The sequence below is a fragment of the Periplaneta americana genome, chromosome 16, assembly GCF_040183065.1.
Source record: "Periplaneta americana isolate PAMFEO1 chromosome 16, P.americana_PAMFEO1_priV1, whole genome shotgun sequence".
NCBI classification, from domain to species: domain Eukaryota; kingdom Metazoa; phylum Arthropoda; class Insecta; order Blattodea; family Blattidae; genus Periplaneta; species Periplaneta americana.
Genome location: NC_091132.1, coordinates 857,584 through 883,419, shown reverse-complemented (window position 1 = coordinate 883,419; position 25,836 = coordinate 857,584). Strand labels below are relative to the sequence as shown.

General features: G+C 38.0%; 1 protein-coding gene across 4 annotated transcripts in view; it reads left to right on the top strand.

Moving 5' to 3' along the window:
- LOC138691078 (transcription factor hamlet-like) overlaps nucleotides 1-25,836 on the top strand; it is a 648,649-nt gene that overhangs the window by 403,471 nt on the left and 219,342 nt on the right. For all 4 annotated transcript variants that reach the window (XM_069812773.1, XM_069812771.1, XM_069812770.1 and 1 more), the window contains exon 2: nucleotides 1,044-1,315. In XM_069812773.1, coding sequence (XP_069668874.1) covers nucleotides 1,044-1,315 — 272 coding nt within the window. The remainder of the gene's footprint in view (nucleotides 1-1,043; nucleotides 1,316-25,836) is intronic.

Below are 25,836 nucleotides of genomic sequence, written 5' to 3'. Positions count from 1 at the left end.
TATTTTCAATTTCCTCTGCATGGCATGTCTCCTTTTGGATGTTTTGTTTAATTTTCTCTGGGCGGCATGCCTCCAGTTTAGACATTTTAAATTATTTTCTAGGTGGTAGGACTTATTTTGAATGTTTTATATTATTTGCTCTGAGCAACATGACTCTGTTTTGGATATTTTCGATTATTTCTTATAGATGATATTCCTCCGTTTTGAATGTTTAAATTATTCGCTCTTGATGAAGTACGCGCCTCAGTCTGGAAGTTTTTATCTCATACTTTTTATCTTTGAATAGAACTCCGTGTCTTAAAATTTACAAAAACATTTAACCCCATTTAAATAATATAAACAGCAATTCTGAGCAGGTGTTTTCTTGGTAGATTATTGTCTAATTCAAAACAATAATGTAGCTTTTATTGTCACAACAATCACTTTCTATAAATGAATTTAAACACTCCTATCAACAATGGGATTTCCACTCCACACAGCAACACAGTATTCGTTATTGCACTCCACAGACGACTGACTGGCTTGCTGTCCAAAAACTGAACTGGACTTCTTCGCGTCTTCTATTTATTGCCACATTACACATTCTCGACGTTTCTGTTTCTGGACGATTCTTTTTCGGGAATAATCTGTCACGCTGCTTCTTCTCCCCCTTCACCTCGCGCCGCAGTTGGTTTTCTCTTTCCCTCCGAACCCCGCACAACGCTCCGCGGAGCTCGTCTCTTCTCCCGCGCCGCCTTCCTCCCCGCGCGCCCACCCATCTGCCGGACGCGCGCTCGAATCCCGAGGCAACGAGAAGTTTCTAGCAGGGTTGCCTCACTATGTACACAGTTGGCAGGTGAACATAACTTTTTGCTATGTTCTCCAGGTTATTGAGATAATCTTGAACTAAATTTCCGATTGAAACAGTTGTTAATGGTGGGCCATAATTTACTCCTTCAAATCCTATGGAATTTTTCAATATAGTCTGCACCGTAATTTATAATTCAGCACACTCTGTACTGTTTGCTATAACCAGACTCAGTTGCTAACTGTTTGCTGTGCAGGCAGCAGTGACGAGGGCGACCCCGTGGCGGCAGCCGACGAGTCCATGGAGGACCCGCTGACGATGGCGCCGCCTCTGCTGGCCGCGGAGGGCGAGGTGAGGCTGCGTCCCCCCCACGACCTCCTCCCGGCGCTGCCCGTGCCGCCGGAGCTCGAGCTCAGAGACCCCGGCTCGGGAGTGTGGACGAGGCAGCACGTCTCGCGGGGCGCCCGCTACGGCCCCTTTCTGGGCAAGTGGACCCCGGAGCCCATCGACCCGCGCTACGCATGGGAGGTGAGTGAATTGAGTGCAGGAGTACCTAAGTTCTTGTTCAAACATAAGTAGACGTGTGCAAAAAAATTATGGGGAATCTTATATGTGCATCATTATGGAAAAAAAAAGAGCAGTAAGGAAATAAAGTTAGGTAACAGTAGCCTAAATATAGAAATTAGTTTAAACGTGCCAATACATCTTCTCCGTGAAGTAAGTCGCATCCAATTTAAATCACCTGACACTGATCTTCTTCTCTGAAGTACGTTATGCGAAGACCGATACCATCAGTAGAAGGGGAAAGGGAATTTGTGCTGTGACAACGGAAGAACTATAATGGGACAGACAGTATAGTAGGTAGTTTAAGGGTAAACAGACAAAAAGAGCTGAAACAGTGGGAGAAGTAGCAGGACAACGGGACAGGATGGTTTCGGAAGCGAGTTTTACTTTGCGATGTTTCCATGAGTTTTTGAAGACTGTAGACTGTAGACAAACCGCAGAACACAGCTAGTAATGTATGCCTCTGTGATCGCAGATGCACTTCGATCCAAAAATCTAGACGTTCACGAGGAAGTTCATTGTATTGCTGATGGTGGGAGCAATCGTAGGATCGATATCATAGCTATAAATAGTAATAAGCAGACAGTCGAAATAATTCATCCTACGATCAGATTTGAATTCTCAGCACTCAACCATCTGAAGTGAACGAAGAGAAAAAGAAAATCTACGAGCCCACGATTCAGTACCTATCAGCGAAATACAACATAGAAAAAATCACAGTTACCGGTCTCTTCTTCGGAGCGAGAGGCACCATTCCGAAAGCCTTTGTAAAGTGAAGGGAAAAATACAAGCTGACGAGAGATCTTCAAGATGCCATCGTCACCACCATTATAAAACTTTCTGTAGCGATATTTCGTCAGAATCTTTATGGCGTACATTCAATTTAACACTTGGTTCCATTTTTTTTCTTATGTCTTAATCACTTTTGTCTGAAACCTGTTTATATAATTTTTCATTTTAAATTTTATTGTGAGCTATTCTGTGTCGCAGTGCAAACCCAAAATATTGGGTCAGACCAATAAATTAAATTAAATTAGGCTACGTTTTGCACATCTACGGGAGAAGCTAAGTTTTAAATAAAATTTTTCTCAGTGAATTGAGCCAGGGACATAGGTTTCTTTTTTTAAAAATGATTTTCAAAGAAATTGGCACGTACAACATTTTTTATGCTTAGTTATCATTTGTGATTGATAATGTACATTATTATGCGAAAGTCTCAGGCAGGAATTCGGAACCTAGAGTCTTTTATTGTAGCCTACATATGTCGGTAAGTCTCAGGCAGGAATTCGGAACCTAGAGTCTTTTATTGTAGCCTACATATGTCGGTAAATCTCAGGCAGGAATTCGGAACCTAGAGTCTTTTATTGCAGCCTACATATGTCGGTAAATCTCAGGCAGGATTTCGGAACCTAGAGTCTTTTATTGTAGCCTACATATGTCGGTAAGTCTCAGGCAGGAATTCGGAACCTAGAGTCTTTTATTGTAGCCTACATATGTCGGTAAGTCACAGGCAGGAATTCGGAACCTAGAGTCTTTTATTGTAGCCTACATATGTCGGTAAGTCTCAGGCAGGAATTCGGAACCTAGAGTCTTTTATTGTAGCCTACATATGTCGGTAAATCTCAGGCAGGAATTCGGAACCTAGAGTCTTTTATTGTAGCCTACATATGTCGGTAAGTCTCAGGCAGGAATTCGGAACCTAGAGTCTTTTATTGTAGCCTACATATGTCGGTAAGTCACAGGCAGGAATTCGGAACCTAGAGTCTTTTATTGTAGCCTACATATGTCGGTAAGTCTCAGGCAGGAATTCGGAACCTAGAGTCTTTTATTGTAGCCTACATATGTCGGTAAATCTCAGGCAGGAATTCGGAACCTAGAGTCTTTTATTGTAGCCTACATATGTCGGTAAGTCTCAGGCAGGAATTCGGAACCTAGAGTCTTTTATTGTAGCCTACATATGTCGGTAAGTCACAGGCAGGAATTCGGAACCTAGAGTCTTTTATTGTAGCCTACATATGTCGGTAAGTCTCAGGCAGGAATTCGGAACCTAGAGTCTTTTATTGTAGCCTACATATGTCGGTAAATCTCAGGCAGGAATTCGGAACCTAGAGTCTTTTATTGCAGCCTACATATGTCGGTAAGTCTCAGGCAGGAATTCGGAACCTAGAGTCTTTTATTGTAGCCTACATATGTCGGTAAGTCACAGGCAGGAATTCGGAACCTAGAGTCTTTTATTGTAGCCTACATATGTCGGTAAGTCTCAGGCAGGAATTCGGAACCTAGAGTCTTTTATTGTAGCCTACATATGTCGGTAAATCTCAGGCAGGAATTCGGAACCTAGAGTCTTTTATTGTAGCCTACATATGTCGGTAAGTCTCAGGCAGGAATTCGGAACCTAGAGTCTTTTATTGTAGCCTACATATGTCGGTAAATCTCAGGCAGGAATTCGGAACCTAGAGTCTTTTATTGTAGCCTACATATGTCGGTAAGTCTCAGGCAGGAATTCGGAACCTAGAGTCTTTTATTGTAGCCTACATATGTCGGTAAGTCACAGGCAGGAATTCGGAACCTAGAGTCTTTTATTGTAGCCTACATATGTCGGTAAGTCTCAGGCAGGAATTCGGAACCTAGAGTCTTTTATTGTAGCCTACATATGTCGGTAAATCTCAGGCAGGAATTCGGAACCTAGAGTCTTTTATTGTAGCCTACATATGTCGGTAAGTCTCAGGCAGGAATTCGGAACCTAGAGTCTTTTATTGTAGCCTACATATGTCGGTAAGTCACAGGCAGGAATTCGGAACCTAGAGTCTTTTATTGTAGCCTACATATGTCGGTAAGTCTCAGGCAGGAATTCGGAACCTAGAGTCTTTTATTGTAGCCTACATATGTCTGTAAATCTCAGGCAGGAATTCGGAACCTAGAGTCTTTTATTGCAGCCTACATATGTCGGTAAGTCTCAGGCAGGAATTCGGAACCTAGAGTCTTTTATTGTAGCCTACATATGTCGGTAAGTCTCAGGCAGGAATTCGGAACCTAGAGTCTTTTATTGTAGCCTACATATGTCGGTAAGTCACAGGCAGGAATTCGGAACCTAGAGTCTTTTATTGTAGCCTACATATGTCGGTAAGTCACAGGCAGGAATTCGGAACCTAGAGTCTTTTATTGTAGCCTACATATGTCGGTAAGTCTCAGGCAGGAATTCGGAACCTAGAGTCTTTTATTGTAGCCTACATATGTCGGTAAGTCTCAGGCAGGAATTCGGAACCTAGAGTCTTTTATTGTAGCCTACATATGTCGGTAAGTCTCAGGCAGGAATTCGGAACCTAGAGTCTTGTATTGTAGCCTACATATGTCGGTAAGTCTCAGGCAGGAATTCGGAACCTAGAGCCTTGTATTGTATTATGTCGGTGGTGTCTAATATGCGGATATTATATATTTTACATTTCACTCTTAAAGTAGAGGCGAAGTCTCATACTCGTATGCGAGGAGGGTTTAATAAGCGAGTAAATACGGTATACTGTAAGTTGTGGGGGGGGGGATAATTTACTGTTCATTACCATGTCAACACAAAGAAACATGAGTTTAATGTTAATGACAAATTAATTCAAACACGTATGATGAATCTGGAAAATAGAAAACTGTGGGTTTCAACAGACTTGCAGGACGTCTTGCGTCTAGGAGGATCACAGGCGCTCTGGGTCCCGGTTGCGGTAAAAATCCATAGTGCAGCTGTGGCGGACGAGGTCGCAGTTGGGTTTTTTCTCGGGGGTCTCGAGTTTCTCTATCATGGTCATCGTGTTCGATATCCACAGCACTCCGAGCGCACGGAAGGGACTGACTGGTCTAGGGATGGGTGAAGCCGGGCCGAGTCTAAGCGTAATAGATTGCAGTGCTTCCTCTCAAATACAAAACTTAATTACAGTAGCCTATTATAGGTAATAGACTGGTGTCGAAATTCTTTTGATCCACCTGTATTTCGCCTTGTACGCTTCATGGTACCTGTTAGTGATATACGTCTGGCATCCTATACATACCATTGTGTGGATTGTTACGTGATCGTTTTCTGGACCACGGACCACTTCCCTTCCCCCACTCTTTCTTTTCTACTATCACAAAGAACTTGCTAATTTCTTAGATAATCTATACTAATAATAAATCTGTAGCCGAAATTTTTCTGGTAATTTTCGATTTTCCAAAAATAATTGGTCCTAACATATATAATTAACCACCCTGAAACCGGAAATCGCATTTTTGAAATTTTTGTTTGTATGTCTGTATGTTTGTTACCTTTTCACGCAATAATGGCTGAACCGATTTATATGAAAATTGGAATATAAATTAAGTTCGTTGTAACTTAGATTTTAGGCTATATGGCATTCAAAATACTTTATTTAAAAGGGGGGTTATAAGGGGGCCTGAATTAAATAAATTGAAATATCTCGCTTATTATTGATTTTTGTGAAAAATGTTACATAACAAAAGTTTCTTTAAAAATGATTTCCGATAAGTTTTAGTCTTTACAAAATTTTGATAGGACTGATATTTAATGAGATAAATGAGTTTAAAAAATTAAAATAACGCCATCTAAGACAGTGCAATGAATTAAGAACAAATGACTTCGTCTATAAGGGGCCTTGGACAACAACAATCGAAACAGGGGCCTTGGACATCAACAATCGAAAGCTATTAAACATAGCCTACAGAGAATGTTTCTGTGTTTGTATGAAGTAATATCAGAAGCTAAATTAACCGATTTGTATAATTAATTATTATTTCACCATTGGAAAGTGTAGTTTCTCTAGATGGACATAATGCTATAATGTTATTACAGTAACATCTGAATAAATCGAGGACAGGTAAGATTAAAATAGCTTCTTATGCATAGAAAATTTGATAGGCTATTTTGTACATTCGTTTTCTGTATTTCTTAAAATAATATTTATGTACACTCATTTTAATCTCAGAGAATAAACGAACAACGAGAGTGTATTGATTTAGTATGCAGTAATAGTACGTTAGCTTAGCAATCCATTATTGTATAATTCATATTTTAACTATGCTCAATTGAATCGTGTTAAAATACATAAAATATATATGCAATAAATGCAATGCAAAAAAAATTGGGTAATGAGCGAAGCGGATTATCTTGCGCTGTTGTAAAAGTTGTTCCCTGGATCAAACGTCCGTTCAATTACTTTATATTTATTTCTAACAGGTGCAGCGGAGCGCACGGGCACGGCTAGTCCTATAATATGATAATAGGGGAAAATAAATATACTGTAAGTTCACAGGGCTAACGGCTTCGAAGCTGGGTACCTGGTTCTAATGAAGTGCACTGGTAGCAATATAAAACATGGGGGCATGAGATAGTTACTCTGCCTGCCATAAAAATTCACTTCAATTAAATTCCCAAATGTAAAAAAAAAGAGATCGTTTTCGAATTTTCGTATTTCATAAGTGAATATCAATAAACCGAAATTTCAGACAGAGTAATCCGGTTTTTTTTTTTTTTTTTTTTTCATGTCTTGGCCGAAACTGTAAGGAAGCAGATCTGTTGCACACCATACAATTCTTACTAATTCAAACAATTATTGTATGTATAATAAAGAGGTTTATTATCACAAAGATTTTGATTACTGAATCCTAAAAATAAATGAATCATGAGATGACTGAAAGCAAGTAATGGTCTCTTAAACCAAATTATAGTAATTTAGCAATTACTTCTGATGAGAAAATTCAGTTAAATAAAAGGTATACCACATAAAGCAAAATTATAAATACTTAAACATGTTGAAGTTAAAGGTATTAGAAAGGACAAATTCACCAATATCTGCACTTGCACGTACTGCTGCTACTTCCTGCTAAATAATAATAATAATAATAATAATAATAATAATAATAATAATAATAATAATAATTTACAATGGGTCATGAAATGTAGCATTTGTTTTGTCTAGACTCGAACCCATGCGGTGACGATGACAAGTACTGCCTGCATTATCGAAATCCCAGAGCCAGGACACTTTTTTTCTTTAGGAATACACCACTGCACTGTCTGTGGATATAAGATTACAAGATAGAGTAACTGGAAGTCCCGGTGCTGCTCTTTCTCTTGTATGTGTGTACACGTGGAAAAGGCGGAAAGCAAGTCGCGGTTCTGCCATTTATAGTCAGTCACTGCTTCACAGTTTCAGTTGCATTTACTTAATGTTGTGCTGAGTGAATTCTCCATAGCATTGTTTTATATCGTGTGCGTTTCGTCCTCTTACATGTACTTGAAACCTCCTCCCATAGCTCAACTCCACATAGCTCTAATTATAAACCTTTGCTTCTTAGCTCCAATTCTACACTGTGTCGCTCATAGCATGTTTTATATTTCTAATTTTACATCATTTTATTTATATAGTGTGTTCCATGTTTATATTTTTACATTGCTACTTGTGTAGGGTGTGTTCCAACATAGCCTATATTTGTCGAAAATCGAAAAATCGAAAGAGAATTGGGAGGACAAATTTAAAAGGTACCCAAAACGCGTCCTTGCAAGGGGTTGGGGGCTGTACAAAACTAAATATGTGAGCTCCAAGCCTGTTGGCCACTAGTCTCACTCCGGGTTACGCTGCTCCACTAAAGGAACTCTAGAAAATTTTGAAGGGGAAGCCGAAATTGGACGTAACCTCTTAGGTACCACATATATTTGTCGTTCCACACTGTGCTTTTATATATTCAGGTTACATAATTCCAATATAGCCTAATCTGTTGTATAACGTGTTTCGTCTGCTTTCATTGTCTTACTTACGGACATAATAGTGCGATTAAATAGCGTGAAGTGTGCCTCCTGTACATAAATCTTGTATTTTAGATTAGATTAAGTTATTAGCACGCAAGTCCACTTTTTGACTTCACTTGAACTGATCCATGTAAACTAAATATGACAATCTACTCGACTCAACCCACACTTATCGTCACGTTTTGGCCTCTTAAAAATGGGGGACGCGCTTTCAATTTTCTTCAAATGTGGCGGTGCAACAGCCGCTCTACAGACTATTATTCTAGCTCGTAGGGACTACAGGAGCTAATCTGCCACTCTCTGCCCCGTTGTTTGTTACAAGCAGCTATGATATTAGCAGCTATTTTTATATCCATCTGCTGTAGAGTTGTAACAGTGTATGCAGTTTGAGGAGATGTTTCGATATGAGCTCATTAACAGTTTCCTCGTGAGATACGAATCTCAAAGATTTCCCTGCGTATGACAAATTCACGATACGAAATGACGGGAGCTCCAGATACGGAGAAGACAGCGAGACTAGTGCGAGTGAATATTCTAGGCCTACAGTAGCGTTGTGAGGAATGTATCCAGAGCTTTGTATGATCATTTGTAAAATTGTGCAGTTTTGAAGGGAGCAGAATCTGTGATACGCGCAAGTGATCCCTCTTGCCAACAATTAGGGCTAAGGGTAAAGAAATTGCGGACTGAAAATCAGTGTTAGATGTCTTAATCTGCCCTGTGCACGTAAGCAGGCATAGAAAATGAGGCTAATCAATTACATAAGTTGTGAGCTGTCACCTCTGCCATTACTGGTGTGTCAGTTGGTCGGACAGATTGTTAAAATAGCGGCGAGGGGAAGGAGAGGTTTGTTAGTGTGGGATCACACAAAAATGATTAACTGACTTACTTAATGCCTCCCCTAGGACTGTTACTGGAGGATTCTTTTCCTGCTGCGGAGGAGCACTTAGTAACCAACTGCTGTGCAGTGGCGGCTCGTGCGTCGGATCGAATAGTGAACCAGAAGATTTTCAGAGTCGTTGGAAACGTTTAATTTCTTATCGCACGAAGCGAATTTCTTCCTGCCCTTGTACGCGATGTTTAATTCTTGATTAAACTGTAGAGTCTATTGGAGGAGGAAGGTGAACGGCAGGGAAGCCTAACCAATTTGGGGAAATGCCCAAATGCCCTTCATCAAATACATCTCACTAAAGCAGAACACTTGTCGTCACTTTCTCTCTTTGTGTGTGTTTAATTTTTGTAATCAAGTATTTCAAAAGTGACTTAGCGAAGAGAAGTGCCTTCCTTGTGAGCTATTACGCTTCGCAGGACATGGAAATGTTTGCGAATGAGGAGACTTTCATCTCTACGGAGCGAGCTGCCAAATCTATGCGGTCTAATGTATAAAAACAGCGGAAAGGAATCTATCTGTAACCTTGTCGACGCCTGACTCCCAGTGCTGCCAACCGCGGACACGTCACTGCCTCTGAATATACTCTTGTTGGGTGTCACTCGTTAATTGGTACGTTTAATAGCTTCGGAATACAGGAAGATCTTCATACAACACTTTATTTGTGACAACTGCAACTGGAGAAACATAAACCAGGATAACAAAAAGTATTTTGTGCGAGATCGTGCGTATTTGCTTGCTTTCTGCACAGAACCAATACGCTGTAAGTGTGAAATACCACATTCAGTATTCCCAACGTAACACACATAACAATTTCCCTATTCTTACCGCTTAAGCGTCATATTCATTTTACTGCTTTAGGCTTTTATTTTTAAAGACGTTCAATATAGTAATAATTATAAATTGGAAACTTACCACTGCAGTTTCACCTAAATTGTACTGTTAATTATTGTGTTTAAATATTTGCAAAAATTAAGTAAACTCTACAACACCACAAAAGTTACTACATTTGTAATGCAAGTAACATTAAGGAACCCGTGAAAAAATCAACAAGATTCCAGACTCATTATAGACTGGGGGAAAAAAAAGACAGACGTATATCACGGCCTGCTGCAATATAGTAAACACAGAAAACATTTTATAGCAACAATGTTGAAGAAAGATATTTTGGTTTTCCGAAGTTGCCGTCATTAAACAGAAACCAACATGGAGATTTCATTGCAACTAATTAGAAATTCGTCTTTCAGGTATGTAATAAACGATCTTCGCACAAAATAATGTACGATACACGAGCGGTATGTTTGTTTTCATGTTCTCGGAAATTAAAAAAGCTCAACTACGTTTCGCTTTTTCAATCTTTTCCTCGACCATGAAAACGTCAACATACCGCTCTTGTAACGCATATTACTATTGAGGGTTTTTTTTTTCAAGTAACTATGCTAATTCGCCGAAACGATAGCAGTAGCAGCATCAGAAGCAGCAACAAGTGCCTGATAATGTTCATGACCAAATATTTTTGTGCCTATTACATTTAATGACTGTTAATACACAGAATAGACGACATTAAGATATATGCATCATATGCGGAGACTAAGAGGAAGGCAGAAAATAGGAAAGACTGGAGAATGCTGGGTTTGAAATGAAACACCTGCTCTTGGCAAAACACTATGGATGAATTACTGTTAATGCCCAGGAAACAAAGGTGAAATATAAGCACAAACTGACAATTTAATAGAGGACGCAAGCACCTACACATTGAGGCAGATGGATTTAGCATATTTACATACATTTCATGATATAATTAAGTAATTGGAAGCAAGAGTTTGAGATCAGTTAGAAAAGTTGGCTAATTCAGACATGGATATATGATGGGTACCCCATAAACAGCGGATGGGAAGAGAAACTTAGCTGTTACAAATAAAACCTGCCTCATCCGAGGTTTCACAGAAACAATGCCTGAACATAAATGACGAAGATTTTGTACGGGTATTTGTCAGTGGCTACACGGTGAAGTTCTGTAATTGTTCTGTCCGAAACTTTATAAGCGAACGTTCTGTTAATGCATGTAGTCTGGCTGATCAGAATTTTATGAATGAAAGGCGTGAAACGAACGACCCCGAATTCATAGTAATACCGCTGCTAGTGTTCACTATTATGTCAGTTTTCAGATTAATAGGATGCCAGACGTCAACAATTTTTCAGAAATTTCATTTGTGGCAAATGGTCAGTCCTCCAAGTCGCTTAACGCCTCATCTCTTAGTTACAGCAGCACATATCTTCCTTTTTAATGATAGAACATTTTATGTCTAAATCCTGTGTATGTACAAACGTCTGTAATTGATGTTATCCGCCACTGGCCAGCAGACAAGTCGTTCCCCTTGTTCCTTCTCTCTAACAAGTTTGCCCTCGCCCCAGAAATTGATTTTCATTTCCAAGGGAAGTTACAGCGAACAATTGAGTGGCGTTGATACGAACGGGTCGTACAGACTGAGCCTGTAGGCTTTCTCAGAGTACTTCGATTTCCTCTGACATTCTTACGATCATATCTGATTAGTCCATGCAATTAATTGAAAAGAGGCATCAATTATTCGTACTGGATCAGGCAGGGTTCTTCCTTTGTGTTGTGACCCTACTATTATCATGTCTACTTCAGTGATGTCAAAGCAAGCGCATTTTTCTGACCTTGACGTAGTGCGCGGGCAGCAAGCGCTAAGTATGGAAAGAGGAAGGGTTGTGTATATGAATAAGCAGCCTGTTGGATTAAGAAAACAGTGGTGCACAAACTTCAACCGGAACGTGAAATTTTATGTTGTTATTTTTATGTGGTTTCTTTACGTTTAATATTATCTATATTGGCTGTAAGACAAAAGTACTAATATCAATTTCTTAATATTGCACTTGTGTTTTAAATGTTAATAACATAATAAAGAGTTAAGAAGGAATATTCACATAAATTCCATAGTAGTACAACTATACTGTACTAAATGGATGAAACACATCGTTCATAAAGAAAGTGATATCCCCAAAAAAGAGACTGAGTATGACATGATAAGTTGGAATTGATATTGAGGGTATCTTTAGCCTTACAAAAGTAATCGATAAACTAATCAAAACAATATTACAGTACAAAGCAAAGTTACCTAGGTACTGTATCTGTTTTAAGTGTAACTAATATTACATAACAAAACTCTTATCGCATTATGCTTTTAAGGTGATATTTGTGAGCAACTTCCTATCATCAGAATATTAAATTATTTTCTCGAAATCTGCTGAAGCTATAGAGCTGACATTTTTACAACACATGGGCACGTATGTTTTGCTTATGATGTAACAGTACTTGCTTTGTTAATTCATTTCTTTACAAACAATTTCCATGCGAATATTTTCAAAATTTTCAATACACTATCTTCAGTAATACGTAACTTATATACGGTATATTAGATTTACGAAAACATTCTGTAAGGCTACTAAATAAATAGGCCTATACCTGAAAATTTCACTTTTCTATAAAAAAAAGTTGAGAAAATATTTCTTTTGAATAAGAAAATCAAACTTGTGAAAAATGAGCATTAAAATTAAAACTTACATTCTTATAATGCACTTATACTTCTCAGGCAAACCTAAAAATTACCATGGATACAGTTTTAATAAGTTCTCTTCCCTTTATCTATTGAATCAGTGCTGGCCATCCCTGATTATAGCTCGACCAAGCGGCATATACCACCTCTTTCGTCTGTCTCTTTCCTTTCCGCTGTAAAGCGCTCAGGCTCTCCTGGGCTCTAAAGCGCGCGCTTGCTGCTGTGGGCATCAACTGACATGCGTGGTCTACATCTCCAACCATAACCGATTCCCCTCACCAACCTCATTCTCATCATCTCGAACCAAGTTCTCTGGAATAAGCATGTAGTTTGGTCATGTTAGCAGGAAAATGCTGACGTGTTCCAGGCCCCATAAATTGCAGGAATCCAAGTATTAGCGGATTGACACTGATGCCTGACAGGCTTGCGGCAGCTTTGTGTTTGTTGGATTGCTTGGCCCAGACTCTGCGGCCGTTCTTCTCAGACCGAGCGAAGCCAGTTAATTGAAAACACGGGAGCGAACGGAGGGGGTGGTGGGGGCTGCGGAACACCGTGCGTTCGTTTTCTTATTTTTCTTGTCGGTCTGTCTAGAATGGAATCGTGTGATATTTCATGGTCTCCCTCTTTCCATAATGAGTTTGTCCGCCGTTGTATGATTTAGCCAATAGAACCATGTCATTTAGTAGCGAGATCGATTGTTAACGCGTCTTTACCGCAGCTTGTCGTAATGACGTGTGAAGTATGGACGTAACCGCCACAAGTCGTTACGTTGCTGACCAATATTGCACATTAGCCGAGTGTATTAAGCGGACGGGCGACAGGCGAGCTAACATGCGTCGAGCTTCTTAGCAAATCTCAAGTTTCAATGTTTGAACAATTAATTAATTAGTCAATCCATGTATTTTGTTCGTTAATTAGTTTAGTTTGTGAAGTGTGTTGCTTTTAAATACTGAAATCTTAGTAGGCTAATATCATTTCAAAGTTGTAAATCGTTGGACTAATTTCAGATAAAGCATTTGCAAGACTTCTGTATTACTCGAGAACATGGGTAAAGTACCGACTTAGAGGAGCCACCTGTCTTTTAGGAAGAGATAATTTTTTATACATATAACATGCAGTAAGGGTTGTATCTGAAAGAGCGTATACAGAGTGTATCTAAATTGGTGTCAAATATTTCGGGGACGTGTTCTTAACATCAAAACAATTAAAAAAGTTAATAAGAACATGGGTCTGAAAACATTCGTTAGGGAGTTATTAAAGGATTTGTCCCTTCATTGACCGCTGATTGTTTGATGGTTTTTTGTTTGTTTGTATTTTGTTGAGCAAAGAAATCAGAAGAAAATGTATTCTGTGAGTGAACAGAACCAAATGATTTGCATCATTTAATTCATGATGTGCTTCTGGACGTCATCCAACGAATGTGTTTTAACACGATGCTGCTCCAGCTCATTTCAGTCTGATAGTTCGTAATTTTTTTAATGATCGATTTCCCCAAGGATGTATTGGTCGAAGGGGATTCATTGCATGGCCTGCTCGATCACCTGATTTGAATCCAATGGATTTCTTCGTCTGGGGACATTTAAAGTCCCTGATTTTTGCGACTCCTGTTCTTAATGTTGATATTCTGAGAGCGTATCCAAATGGATTTCACGAAATACGAAACACTCCAGGAATTTTCAACAGAGTACGCCAGAGCATGTAACGCAGGTTTAGGGGACACATCGAAGCAGGAGGAAGCCACTCCGAGCAATTTTTGTAACATTAAATTTTGTCTTGTAACTCTGAAATAAATTATTTTGAGACCAATGTTCATATGAACCTTTTGTAATGTTTTTGTGTTACGAACACATCCCCGAAATATTTGACACCAATTTAGATACACCCTGTATAGGTTGAAGTGAATCGAGATCAGAAGCTACAGTATGTTCCTCAAATACGCCTTTAACCTACGAATAGTAGAGAAACTTATCTGAACAGAGACAATTGACACTGGCAGAATCCCTGGTAGGTGCAGTATGTTCAGAAGGTTGTAAATTTTCGGAAAAAGTTCTTTACTCAAGTAAAGCATGTATGGCAGTTTCAGGAAGTTTTTCGTTATGTCTCCAGTTTATTTCCCATCTCGCATGTGATCACTAACAATAATTGGTCCTTCGTTCAAAATATCAGCAGACTGTTGACGACTTACAAGCCGTGCAAGTCCTTGTTTAGAGTTGTTGGTTCACGTAGGCCTATTGTTAGTGACTTCTCCGAAATGAGGAATTGCTGAATTTGTTAACATCCGAAAACTTTGCATTCTTTAGTAAAGTAGCCCTTTCGTTTGATATGTAACTATAGAGTATTCCACCTTAAGAAAAAAAACATTGGTCTTACGGGTCTTGGCTATAGTACACTGTTGCCTCCGTTAGCAGAACGAGTGAGGTGCAGTATCTCTATCTCACTCTCTTCCTAACACGTACAGCGTTCGAGCAAGTTTATCCCACAACACAGGTACGTTGAGTCCGTTGAAATGATGAAAAAAACTTATTAATGCCATAATAATGCCTGCAAAAACATACATTATATTTTGTGCGAGATCGTGCGTATTTGCTTGGTTTCCGCACAAAACCAATCCGCGGAAAGTCTAAAATTCCACATTCAAAATTTCCAACCTAAAACAAATAACAATTTCCCTCTTCTTACCGCTTAAGTGACATATTGATTTTACTGCTTTAGGCTTTTAACATATTATTTTTAGAGACGTTCAATATAGTAATAATTATAAATTGGAAACTTACCACTGCAATTTCACCTAAGTTGAACTGTTGATTATTGTTTTTAAATATTTGCAAAAATTAAGTAAACTCTACAACTCCACTAAAGTTACTGCATTCGTGACGCAAGTAAAATTAAGGAAGCCGTGAAAAAATCAACAAGATTCCATAGACTGGGGGGGAAAAAAAGACAGACGTAAATCACGGCCTGCTGGAGTATAGTAAACACAGAAAACATTTTAAAGCAACAATGTTGAAGATAGATATTTTTGTTTTGCAAATTTGCCGCCATTGGACAGAAACCAAGATGGAGATTTCATTGCAACTAATTAGAAATTCCTCTTTCAGGCATGTAATAAACGATCTTCGCACAAAATAATGTACGATACACGAGCGGTATGTTTTCTTTCAATTCTCGGAAATTAAAAAAGCTCAACTACGTTTTGCTTTTTCAAACTTTTTCTCGAACATGAAAACTTCAACATACCGCTCTTGTAACGCATATTACTATTATATATATTAGGCCTATAACTAGACTTCGGATATTTAGGCCATTAACCAACTTTCAGACACCTCAACTAGGCTCCATAATTTATTTATTTATTTATTTATTTATTTATTTATGCCTATAACAGGGCAAGCCCCAATTATAATAGACAGTACAGATATTCGTTTACAAAAAATAAAAAAACATAGATAACATGGAAAAAAAAGAGATGAAACAGATACAAGTGTAAATACAAATTAAAATGGAAAATGAGAAAAGGAAAGAAAAAAAAATAACAGACAAATAGATACTACCTAAATAAGAGATACAGATGTAGATACAAAATGAAAAATACAAAATAAAATACATGAAAAATAGTTAAATATAGATATCATAGCCAAAAATGTAAAATGTAGTTATAATTGGTAAATTACAGAGTAACAAATAGCAATATTATATAAAATCAACTACCTTCAGTATATTAATAAGAAAATGTTTGTATTCCATGTAAGAAATGCAGAAATCTAGATCCCATGTTTTACATATTTCATTGAAATTTGAACACATTTTTAACACTGGTGAATTTTTATGTGATGAAGTGTTTGGTTTTTTATAATATAACAATTGACGATTTCTTAAATGTGATGTTCTAGCGTTAATCTGGATTTGTGATAATATTTTGCTATTATCCAGTAGACCGTTGAATATTTTATATAAGTTTATATAATAAAAGTTGATCGAAAGTATGCATTAAAATACAGTTTTAGGGACCTAAACGTTACTGTAATTACAAATACTACTACTACTACTACTACTACTACTAATAATAATAATAATAATAATAATAATAATGGTAATAGTAGGCTTAATAATAATAATAATAATAATAATAATAATAATAATAATAATAATAATAATAATGGTAATAGTAGGCTTAATAATAATAATAATAATAATAATAATAATAATAATAATAATAATTCATTCATGGTGTTCTGCCCAAGGCAAAGTATTTCACTGCAAACCCAGCATTCTTCAGTCTTCCCTATTTTCTGCCTTCCTCTTTGTCTCCGCATATGATCCATATATCTTAATGTCGTCTATCATCTGATATCTTCTTCTGCCCCGAACTCTTCTCCCGTTCACCGTTCCTTCCAGTGCATCCTTCAGAAGGCGCTTTCTTCTCAACCAGTGCCCCAGCCAACTCCTTTTCCTCTTTCTGAACCAGTTTCAGCATCATTCTTTCTTCATCCACTTTTTCCAATACAGCTTGCTTTCTTACTCTGTCTGTCCATTTCACACGCTCCATCCTTCTATATATCCATATTTCTTCTTCTTCTTCGTTCTCTTTCTTGGCCTCGGGTTCAATTCAATGATCCCATGTAGCCAGCTAAATTCTCTAATGTAAAATTGTATTCTCTTATGTACTGAATAAATAGCACCGAAGTACCGCACCGACCGGTGACTAACTATTTTAAAAAACTATGAATGAGTTGTGGATGATAAACGATGACAGTGAACACGCCTGCACTTCACGGAGACAGACCGATGACTGTATCCATATTTCAAATGGTTGTATTCGCTTCTCTTCACTTCGACGTAATGTCCATGTTTCTGTCCCATACAATGGTACACTTCACACAAAGCACTTCACTAGTCTCTTCCTTAGTTCTTTCTGCAGAGGTCCTTTTTCTATTAAAATCTTCCTTTGCCATTGCTATTCTCCTTTTGACTTCTTGACAGCAGCTCATGTTACAGCTGATAGTACACCCCAACTTTTTGAATAATAATAATAATAATAATAATAATAATAATAATAATAATAATAATATAATAATAATAACATTTATTTTATTGGTTAAGAGTGCTTATAATACAGACTTAAGATTATGTGCAGCACACGTTTATCGTTATTAAATGTTACGGAGCGCTTATAATACAAATTAAGATTATGTACAGCACCTTTTTCCATTATTAACTTCACACTATAATCAAACAAGAACCTAATGCCTTTGTTGTTTTGTTGACAGTTAAATTTTGTGTACTTCTTCAAATAAGCGTGTTTTAACAATGTGAAATCTTAGCCTTAACTGTACCACTCCTACTTGTCTGTTGTTTTTCAGCGGAGATCTTTGACTATTCCATCAATTTAGCTGTTACCCGTTATTCGTAAATTACATATCTGGTAATTTTAGAGGTGTAACACAATTTTAGCATACGAAATCGATCTAGTTCTCAATGAAGTTATGTTCTATGAATTAAATTTAATTAATTCCCAGTTCTCAAGAAAAATAATTATAAATAGTTGTCGGAACAACCTCCATATGTTCAATGCTACTTTCTTAAAGTGGAATCCTCTATACGAGTGGCGTAAAAACGAGGAGTCAGGGGGTCGGAGCAGACAGCGCGGAGTTCCTAGGGTCGTCAACCCGGGTCTCCAGTGTGGAAAGCCGATTCTCCAGCCTTTCGGTTATAAAGTATAACACCAGCATGAATCGAGTGCCTGTGTCCTGACACGTGTAAAGGCAACGGAGGTGGACGCGTTGTAGAAGGGAGGTTTCTGATTGGCTTATAAAGCGGCCACGAGATTGCCTTCGTTCTGGAAAGGCACGTCAGCCTGCCTCGCCTCACTTTGTCGGATCGGCCGGTCGGTTTATTATAAGCATCCTCTTATTTACTTGATCTTTAGTATCATAACTAAAAGAGAATGAACGCACGTGTTAGGGGATCATTTTCCGTTCTTAGTCCGAAGATAATTGCAGTGCTTGAGCATTACTTGCTGCAGGGTGACAACTGGAGCGTATGCCTTCCTTCATCCATGCGAAGATGGACCTCCTGTGCCACTGCGATGCTGGAGAAATGAGCTGAAGCGTGAGTTCCACTTGGACTGTATACGAGCTATTCCATCTCAAATCGACCGAAATATAGAGAAAATTGACCTTACAATTTTTAAATACAATGAAACTTTTTCTGTCCGTTGACAACTGTGATACAATGCTTTGTGCAAAGTTTGAGGCATCAGAACTTCATAGTGTTTAAATTAATAATATTTAAATTTATCGTATTTTCATAAAATTAGCAATTTTAAACTGTTGTGGCTCCGAAACCCTTTCACCCAATGATCAAAATGATGCTTTATTTTGATGCTGAGAAATTAAAGTTTATATTGACATGTAAACAGTTTTTCTTACTTTTTATGGAAATGGAGAAATTTAGATTTTTCTTCATTAAGACGCCTTTGCCCACGAAAAAATATTTTTAAAATATATGGTTAGATTCCGCATTGAAAGTACAAATAAACACATTTTTTTACTGGTGCACCGTTGGTAAGAAAATATTGAAAATATCAAATAAAGAAAATAAATAGTACGCGCGTGAGCTAACCAGCTGACTGTGAGGCGGGAGCTAGCCGAGGGAAGCAAGGCCAGGAGAAAAACACGTGATGTTTCGTCTAGTAGCGCATAGCTGGGCTAGCTTTATCACAAGTTTTCAGAAACACAGGAGTAAAATGACGCCCAACGCTCGCTTAGCTTCAGCTCTCGGCCAGTGCTTTTTGTACTGGGCCGTTCAAGTCCAGGCGTGTGGAAATAATTTCTTTAATAATTACCCTCGAAACTTATTGCCGAGCCACTAAGCAAACACTGCCGAATCCCTCTTAATAATGCAAGTTTTTTCTCAATTTTTTTCACACTTTTACGAATGGGCAAAAAGCCTGAAAGTAAGTAAAATCAGATTATCTGTCTCTCTGTGTACAATAAAAATAAGGATTACTTCTTAGCATAACCTACCAAATGTCAGCTTCAAAATAAGCTCTCGTTCAATGTTCTGCAGTAAATGGTTCCAGAGTTCTGAGCGCTGAAAGAGGCTTGTTTTTATAAAATACGCTAAATTTGTCGCTCAATAATACGAAAACCGTTTGACTTTCGATAGTATATTTTTGAAAATGCACTGTCTTCAGCACCTTGTATAAATAGGGAAAAAATTAGAGTATTAAAAAATGCGAGGTTTTTTACTGATCGATTTCATATGAAATGGCCCGTATACCTCAGCCCAATAAAATGAAATGCGCACAGAATCAGGCCGATGTGCCAGAAGCGAAGCACAAACTACTGCGGGATCAGGAACCGAAGGAATCTCGTTGCCAGTTACTCCAGTCGTCATGTACTGACGCGTCATGCTTACAAATGAATAAAAATTGCTGTGTAATTTGTAAACTGTAATCCTCAATGTCATGCATGGTGAAGTATTGACATAGTAGGCTTATTGTGCATTTATTATTGTTGTGAGGCCGGTAGATAGATGCGATTCATGATGTCCCTATTGGATTTCTTCGTTTAGTGTAATATCTGCATACCAATAACCCAGACGACTTAGCAACACTGCCTTACATAGTACGGACGACTGTTACATTAGACAGGACCAAAAATGGCGGTTGCTCCCGCGCATGCGTGACTTTGAAGTGGCTACTGTTAGATCTTATGTTCTTTGGTTATCTTTTTAACATCTAGGTTATTTAGCGTCTGAATGAAATGAAGGTGATAATGCCGGTGAAATGAGTCCGAGGTCCAACACCGAAAGTTATCCAGCATTTGCTCGTATTGGGTTGAGGGAAAACCCCGGAAAAAACCTCAACCAGGTAACTTGCCCCGACCGGGATTCGAACCCGGGCCACCTGGTTTCGCGGGCAGATGCACTGAATTTGGTTATCGAAGTCAGCTTTCACATTTCGGCTATCGGTTATATCAGGGATGTCAAAGCGCCTGCTCTGCGTGGTCTCAATAAACCGCACAACATTTCCTTAAGAGCGATGATTGTACTTTATCTGGCTAAAAAGTGAACCTTGTTGGATTTGTAGTATGGGCACGTATTGCAGACGCTTTGACATTCCTAGGTCATACTTTTTGAGGTATCAGCTGAAGTTCTATACCCCTTTTTTTGTTCCCCTAACTTTTTCTAGAGGGTGCGGATTTTAAAGACGTAAGTTATCCACTTCAAAAATAATTGTAATCCCAAATTACAGCAGGACTCGCTACACAAATAAAGAGTTGCAATGTGAGTGGAAGAAATTTGCCAATAAATTATAGAGACATTATAAAAGAGCATTTGAGGTCATTTATGCACTATATTAACTCTATAAACTTTGAACAATTGTCTTTATTCCGAATAAATTTTATTCAGCTTCCTCCAAGTGAAGGCTGCCTAGAAGACAAAGCTTACCATAAAATTGTTGTTATAATGAAAGAAAATAAAACAATGGAGAAGAAAAAGAATAAGAAATAGCACCATTAGAAATAATTGGAAAAGACTAAACAAAAACATCATTAATTCCACAAGAAACATGAAATTTCCTAGTATCTATTAGTTATTGGATGATCACAGTCGTCTATTTAGCACTGGTTGCAAGACCCAACTTAAGTGAGCAGATCGCCATAGCAAAGAGATCAATCTATATAACTGTAGAGATGGTTTCTTAGGATTTTTATAGATCCCTTCACTGCAGACAGAGATACTTCAGTGACAAGAGTTTGTCCTAGACCAAACTGCTTGCAAAAATGCGCGAATCTTTTTCTGACGGTTCCTCTAGCCCCAATCAGTAATCCAATAACTTCGATCGATGTTAGATGATATTTTTCCTTATAATATGGTATAGTGGGGTCGTATATGTCGCATTTTTCCTGATGTACCTCAGCAGGTTGATTTCCATCCTTACAGTTGGATCAATTATGAATCCGCTTGTTGATCTTGTCGGGATAGCGATGATGTCAATGCGCCTTGTAGATCCATTTGTGGACAAACCATGGACCTCCTCCTCTACTTGGTAGTCTTTTCCTCGTAGGGCCGATGCTAGGAGGGGTCAAATCTTGTAGTGACGACTATTCCTCAGTAGTTCTCCATGAGGACAGGCTCCCAGAATGTGAGCAAGTGTTTCTTTCTCACTCCGACAATGTCGGCAGTGGGTTCCATTCTAGACCTGCCTGGTGGAGCACTACTGGACAGACATTGGCAGTCATCTTAATAGCGTCCTTCCATTCGCTGCTGGTCAATCCATTCGGTTTAGATAGCCATTTATTACCAGGCGTGTATTCTTTATATAGAATGACTCCCTTATGTCTCAGTTTCGTAACATGCGTATACACACTCAATAACCAAAATATTATAATCACTATAATTATAATTACTATGTAAGTGTAAATAGAACTAGTATCATTAACTCAAAGATAGTGATAGTGAACATTCAACAGTGAATAACATAATGAATATCAAAACAGTGAAGCAAAAGACAATGGGACACTAGTGAACACATAAGTGATAAACAAGTTTCAATAAACCATGTAATGTGACTATACCTTATGGGGCATGGTGAATATTAAACGAAATTAAAAAAAAAATGTGCTATGTTCTGGCGGTGAACAAAGAGTAGACTACGTAAATATTCGACTATAAGTTACTAGGGGGAAAAAAAAAAAAAAAGTGAAAATAAGTCATCGAAGAAAAAGAGACTCACCTTAGAATATTTGACGAACATAGATTTTGTTAAATTGCAATGAAGTCGGCAAACCATGTACTAATATTTAATTCATCTTTTACAAAAGCATTTATATCATTATTCTGTGATTATAGGATGTAGTATTACTCCGTAGTAATGGAGCATGCAGAATGAATTATAAAAATAGCCTACATGCATACATACATAAATACATACATACATACATACATACATAATGTCCCCATAAATTATAATGACTTTCACGGAGATTGTTACCCTAATAGGTGATTCGAAGCAGTGACTTTGAAAGTAATCAGTCAGTCCGTCAATTTGACAATTTATTTGCAGACTGAGAGGTTCGAAAGCAAACAGCGAAACTGTTTGATTGGCGTGCATATCTATTTTGAAAACAAACACCACGAATTAGGCTACACAATTATCCTTCTCCGTGCAGCCCGAGTTCTCACTGTTGCCAACATTGAATTAAACCACCTCATAATTCAGATTTCTTCAGTGAGGCGTTTCATGAGCTTATTTTTTGTAATCAAATACTATGTTGCAATTGAGGTGGTCGATTGTAATTATTGTTTGTATAATTGCTAGCAATGTTTCATGATACAATTTTGTTAAAATAATTATGTACCTGCGTGCTTTGATCACTGTCCAGTTATGAACCCTTTAATCGGAAATTCGAGCGAAGTTCACTTCATGGACGTGAGCATGATAACTTTGTCCTTTCCATGATAAGTGCTGGCCGGGTTGAGCCTCGTTTCCGTATCTCGGGGTCCTTGGTGTGACGGCGTTCCTGAACCGCCTTAGGAATTCATTCTAACGAGTGCAAGCAAACGATTAATTGCAGCTTGTACGCTGCCAGTCCGTGTTCACAGACAATAACACTGCGGTGCAGCGGATTATACGTTTCAAGCAGGATTTGTTGTCTTCTTGTCGTATTGCCTACGATAGCGGTGTCGAAAATGTGACTCACGAGCACATTGTGGCTCGCAATGATAGCTATGCGCTTCCTACCTCCCCCAAACCCCACCCTCTCACTCACTGGAGTCAAACTCCGTTCCATTTGTATTTGTCTCTGACCTGCGAGTGGCGTATCGTCGCAATGTCTCTCTCGAAACCATGTACCTCTACAAAAACGAAAGTTTAAGTAGGATGGGAGGACGCATTTTTTTGCTGCCAATATGATGAGAATATTAAATGTATGATTTGTTCACAAGTATTACGAGGAAAACGGTTGTATAACATAAAACGGCATTATACTACATGTTACTGATGAAACATTAAAAGGTTCAATATTATCATCATCATCATCATCATCATCATCATCATCATCTCTGTACGTCGATCCTTTTTCAGCAGATGTACGAATAATGCGGTTAACTCTTCAATTTGAACTCACAGATTTACAATGTGATGTCAAATGAAAGCTAGATGTAACGACTTGACAAATGTTGAACTTTTGAAATCTTTGCCAAAAAATAAATATCCGAAGCTTCGTTCTTTCGCTTGCTCTGTTGAAGCCGTGTTCGCTACAATTTACATTTGTGAAAAATTATTTTCAACAATGAAAATAGTAAAAACCAAATTTAGATCACGACTGACAGACAAATACCTTCGCGATCAACTACGACTGGCAGTAAGTGACATAATTCCTGATTTTGAAACTTTGTCGCAGAGACATTCTGAAGACAGTTAATTTTAGGTTGTGATATTGTGTCCCATGTTTTCTTGTTCATTTCTTTCTTCGTTACACGTATTAAAAATTAGTTTGTAGCCTTGTACTGTATAAAATTATATTTAAGTGTTTGACGTAAGGAAAATGAAAATTTGTTAATAAGTCAGACAGTTGCTTCACTTCCCCTTCGGGTGTCCGCCTCCCTCCATAGGTGCTATGCACGTTGCAGGTTACACAGTGGCTCGGCGCACGATTACATTTTCGCCACGGCTGGCGTACGATAAACGGTCTATCAACGCCATTACTACAGATATATGGAATTATATATTTCGTTGCAAAATTTGTATGGTAGACCTACTTACAGAGGGTCACTCTGTGTTAACGAAGAGCACGTGTTGTTAAAGGATTTATATTCTGCGTCCTTGAAGTACAGAAGGAAGATGATGAACTGAGAATGGAACTGGAGCGAGCAATACGCTTACAGGCAGATTATATTAAAAGTTAATAACAGATTTTTATCATTAACTCCACTTTGAAAAATATAAATTAGCATTAGAAATTGTTAGATTACTATATAAAAGTTTTTAATAGAAAAATTAGCATCTTCTGCGGACCCCTGGAAAAAGAACTAAGGAAGAGACTAATGAAATGCTTTGTGTGGAATGTACTGTTGTATGAGGCAGAAACATGGACATTACGACGAAATGAAGAGAAACGGCTAAAAGCATTTGAAATGTGGATATGGAGAAGAATGGAGCGTGTGAAATGGACAGAATAAGAAACGAAGCTGTGCTAGAAAGAGTGGGTGAAGAAAGAATGATGCTGAAACGAATGAGGAAGACGAATTGGCAGGGTCACTGGCTGAGAAGAAACTGCCTACTGAAGGATGCACTGGAAGGAATCGTGAACGGGAGAAGAGTTCGGTGGCAGAAGAAGATATCAAATAGGCCTAATAGACGACATTAAGATATATGGATAATATGCGGAATTGCGGAAATAAGAGGAAAGCAAAAAAATAAGAAAGACTGAAGAATGATGGATTTGCAGCGAAAGACCTGTCCTTGGGGAGAACACTATGAATGAATGAATACGTACAAGTTGTTTTATATAGCCCAACTTGTATTTAGGCCAATTGAAGCACAGTAGGCCTATATATTTATTTTTTTATTTATTTAGGCACTGATTGATTGATATGTTTGATTTTTTAATTAATTTATTTATTCATTAATTCATTGATTATATAAACCGAAGTCAAATACGAAATGTTTTATGTGCCACTCAGAAAACAAAAGTTTATCTTCTTCTTAGGTAGGCCTACACGTTAAATATTTAATTGAAGTAACGTACTACGTATCTTGAAAAGTAGCACATTTGAAATGAAATTATTACGATTTTTTAATTTCGCGTAAATTTGAATGCGGAAATGGATCTAAGGATTTTGTTATAAATTTGAATTTCTCTTTCTCGTAACTCTAGCGCACACGTAGGCCTAATGCATTTTTCCAAATTGGTACCTCGTTTTATAACATGATAATAGCACTGCAGTTAGTTGGAGACAGTGAATGAAACAGTGCATTTTACAGTTAACATTGGTAACGAGTTCACGATCCACATCATCACTCTCAGTAAAGTTCAAAGCCGCGATGTCGGGCCAAGGTATAAATTCTCCGTATCTATTTTTTATGTGTGTGGTGAATTTACTATCAGACTTCTAAGAAAATATATTTGTCCTTCGATCAAGAATACAAACTGTGTTTTTATGTAAAATTACTGATCAGCACGAAGGAACGCACCTCCGCGTGTGTTGTAACAGATTTTCCTGA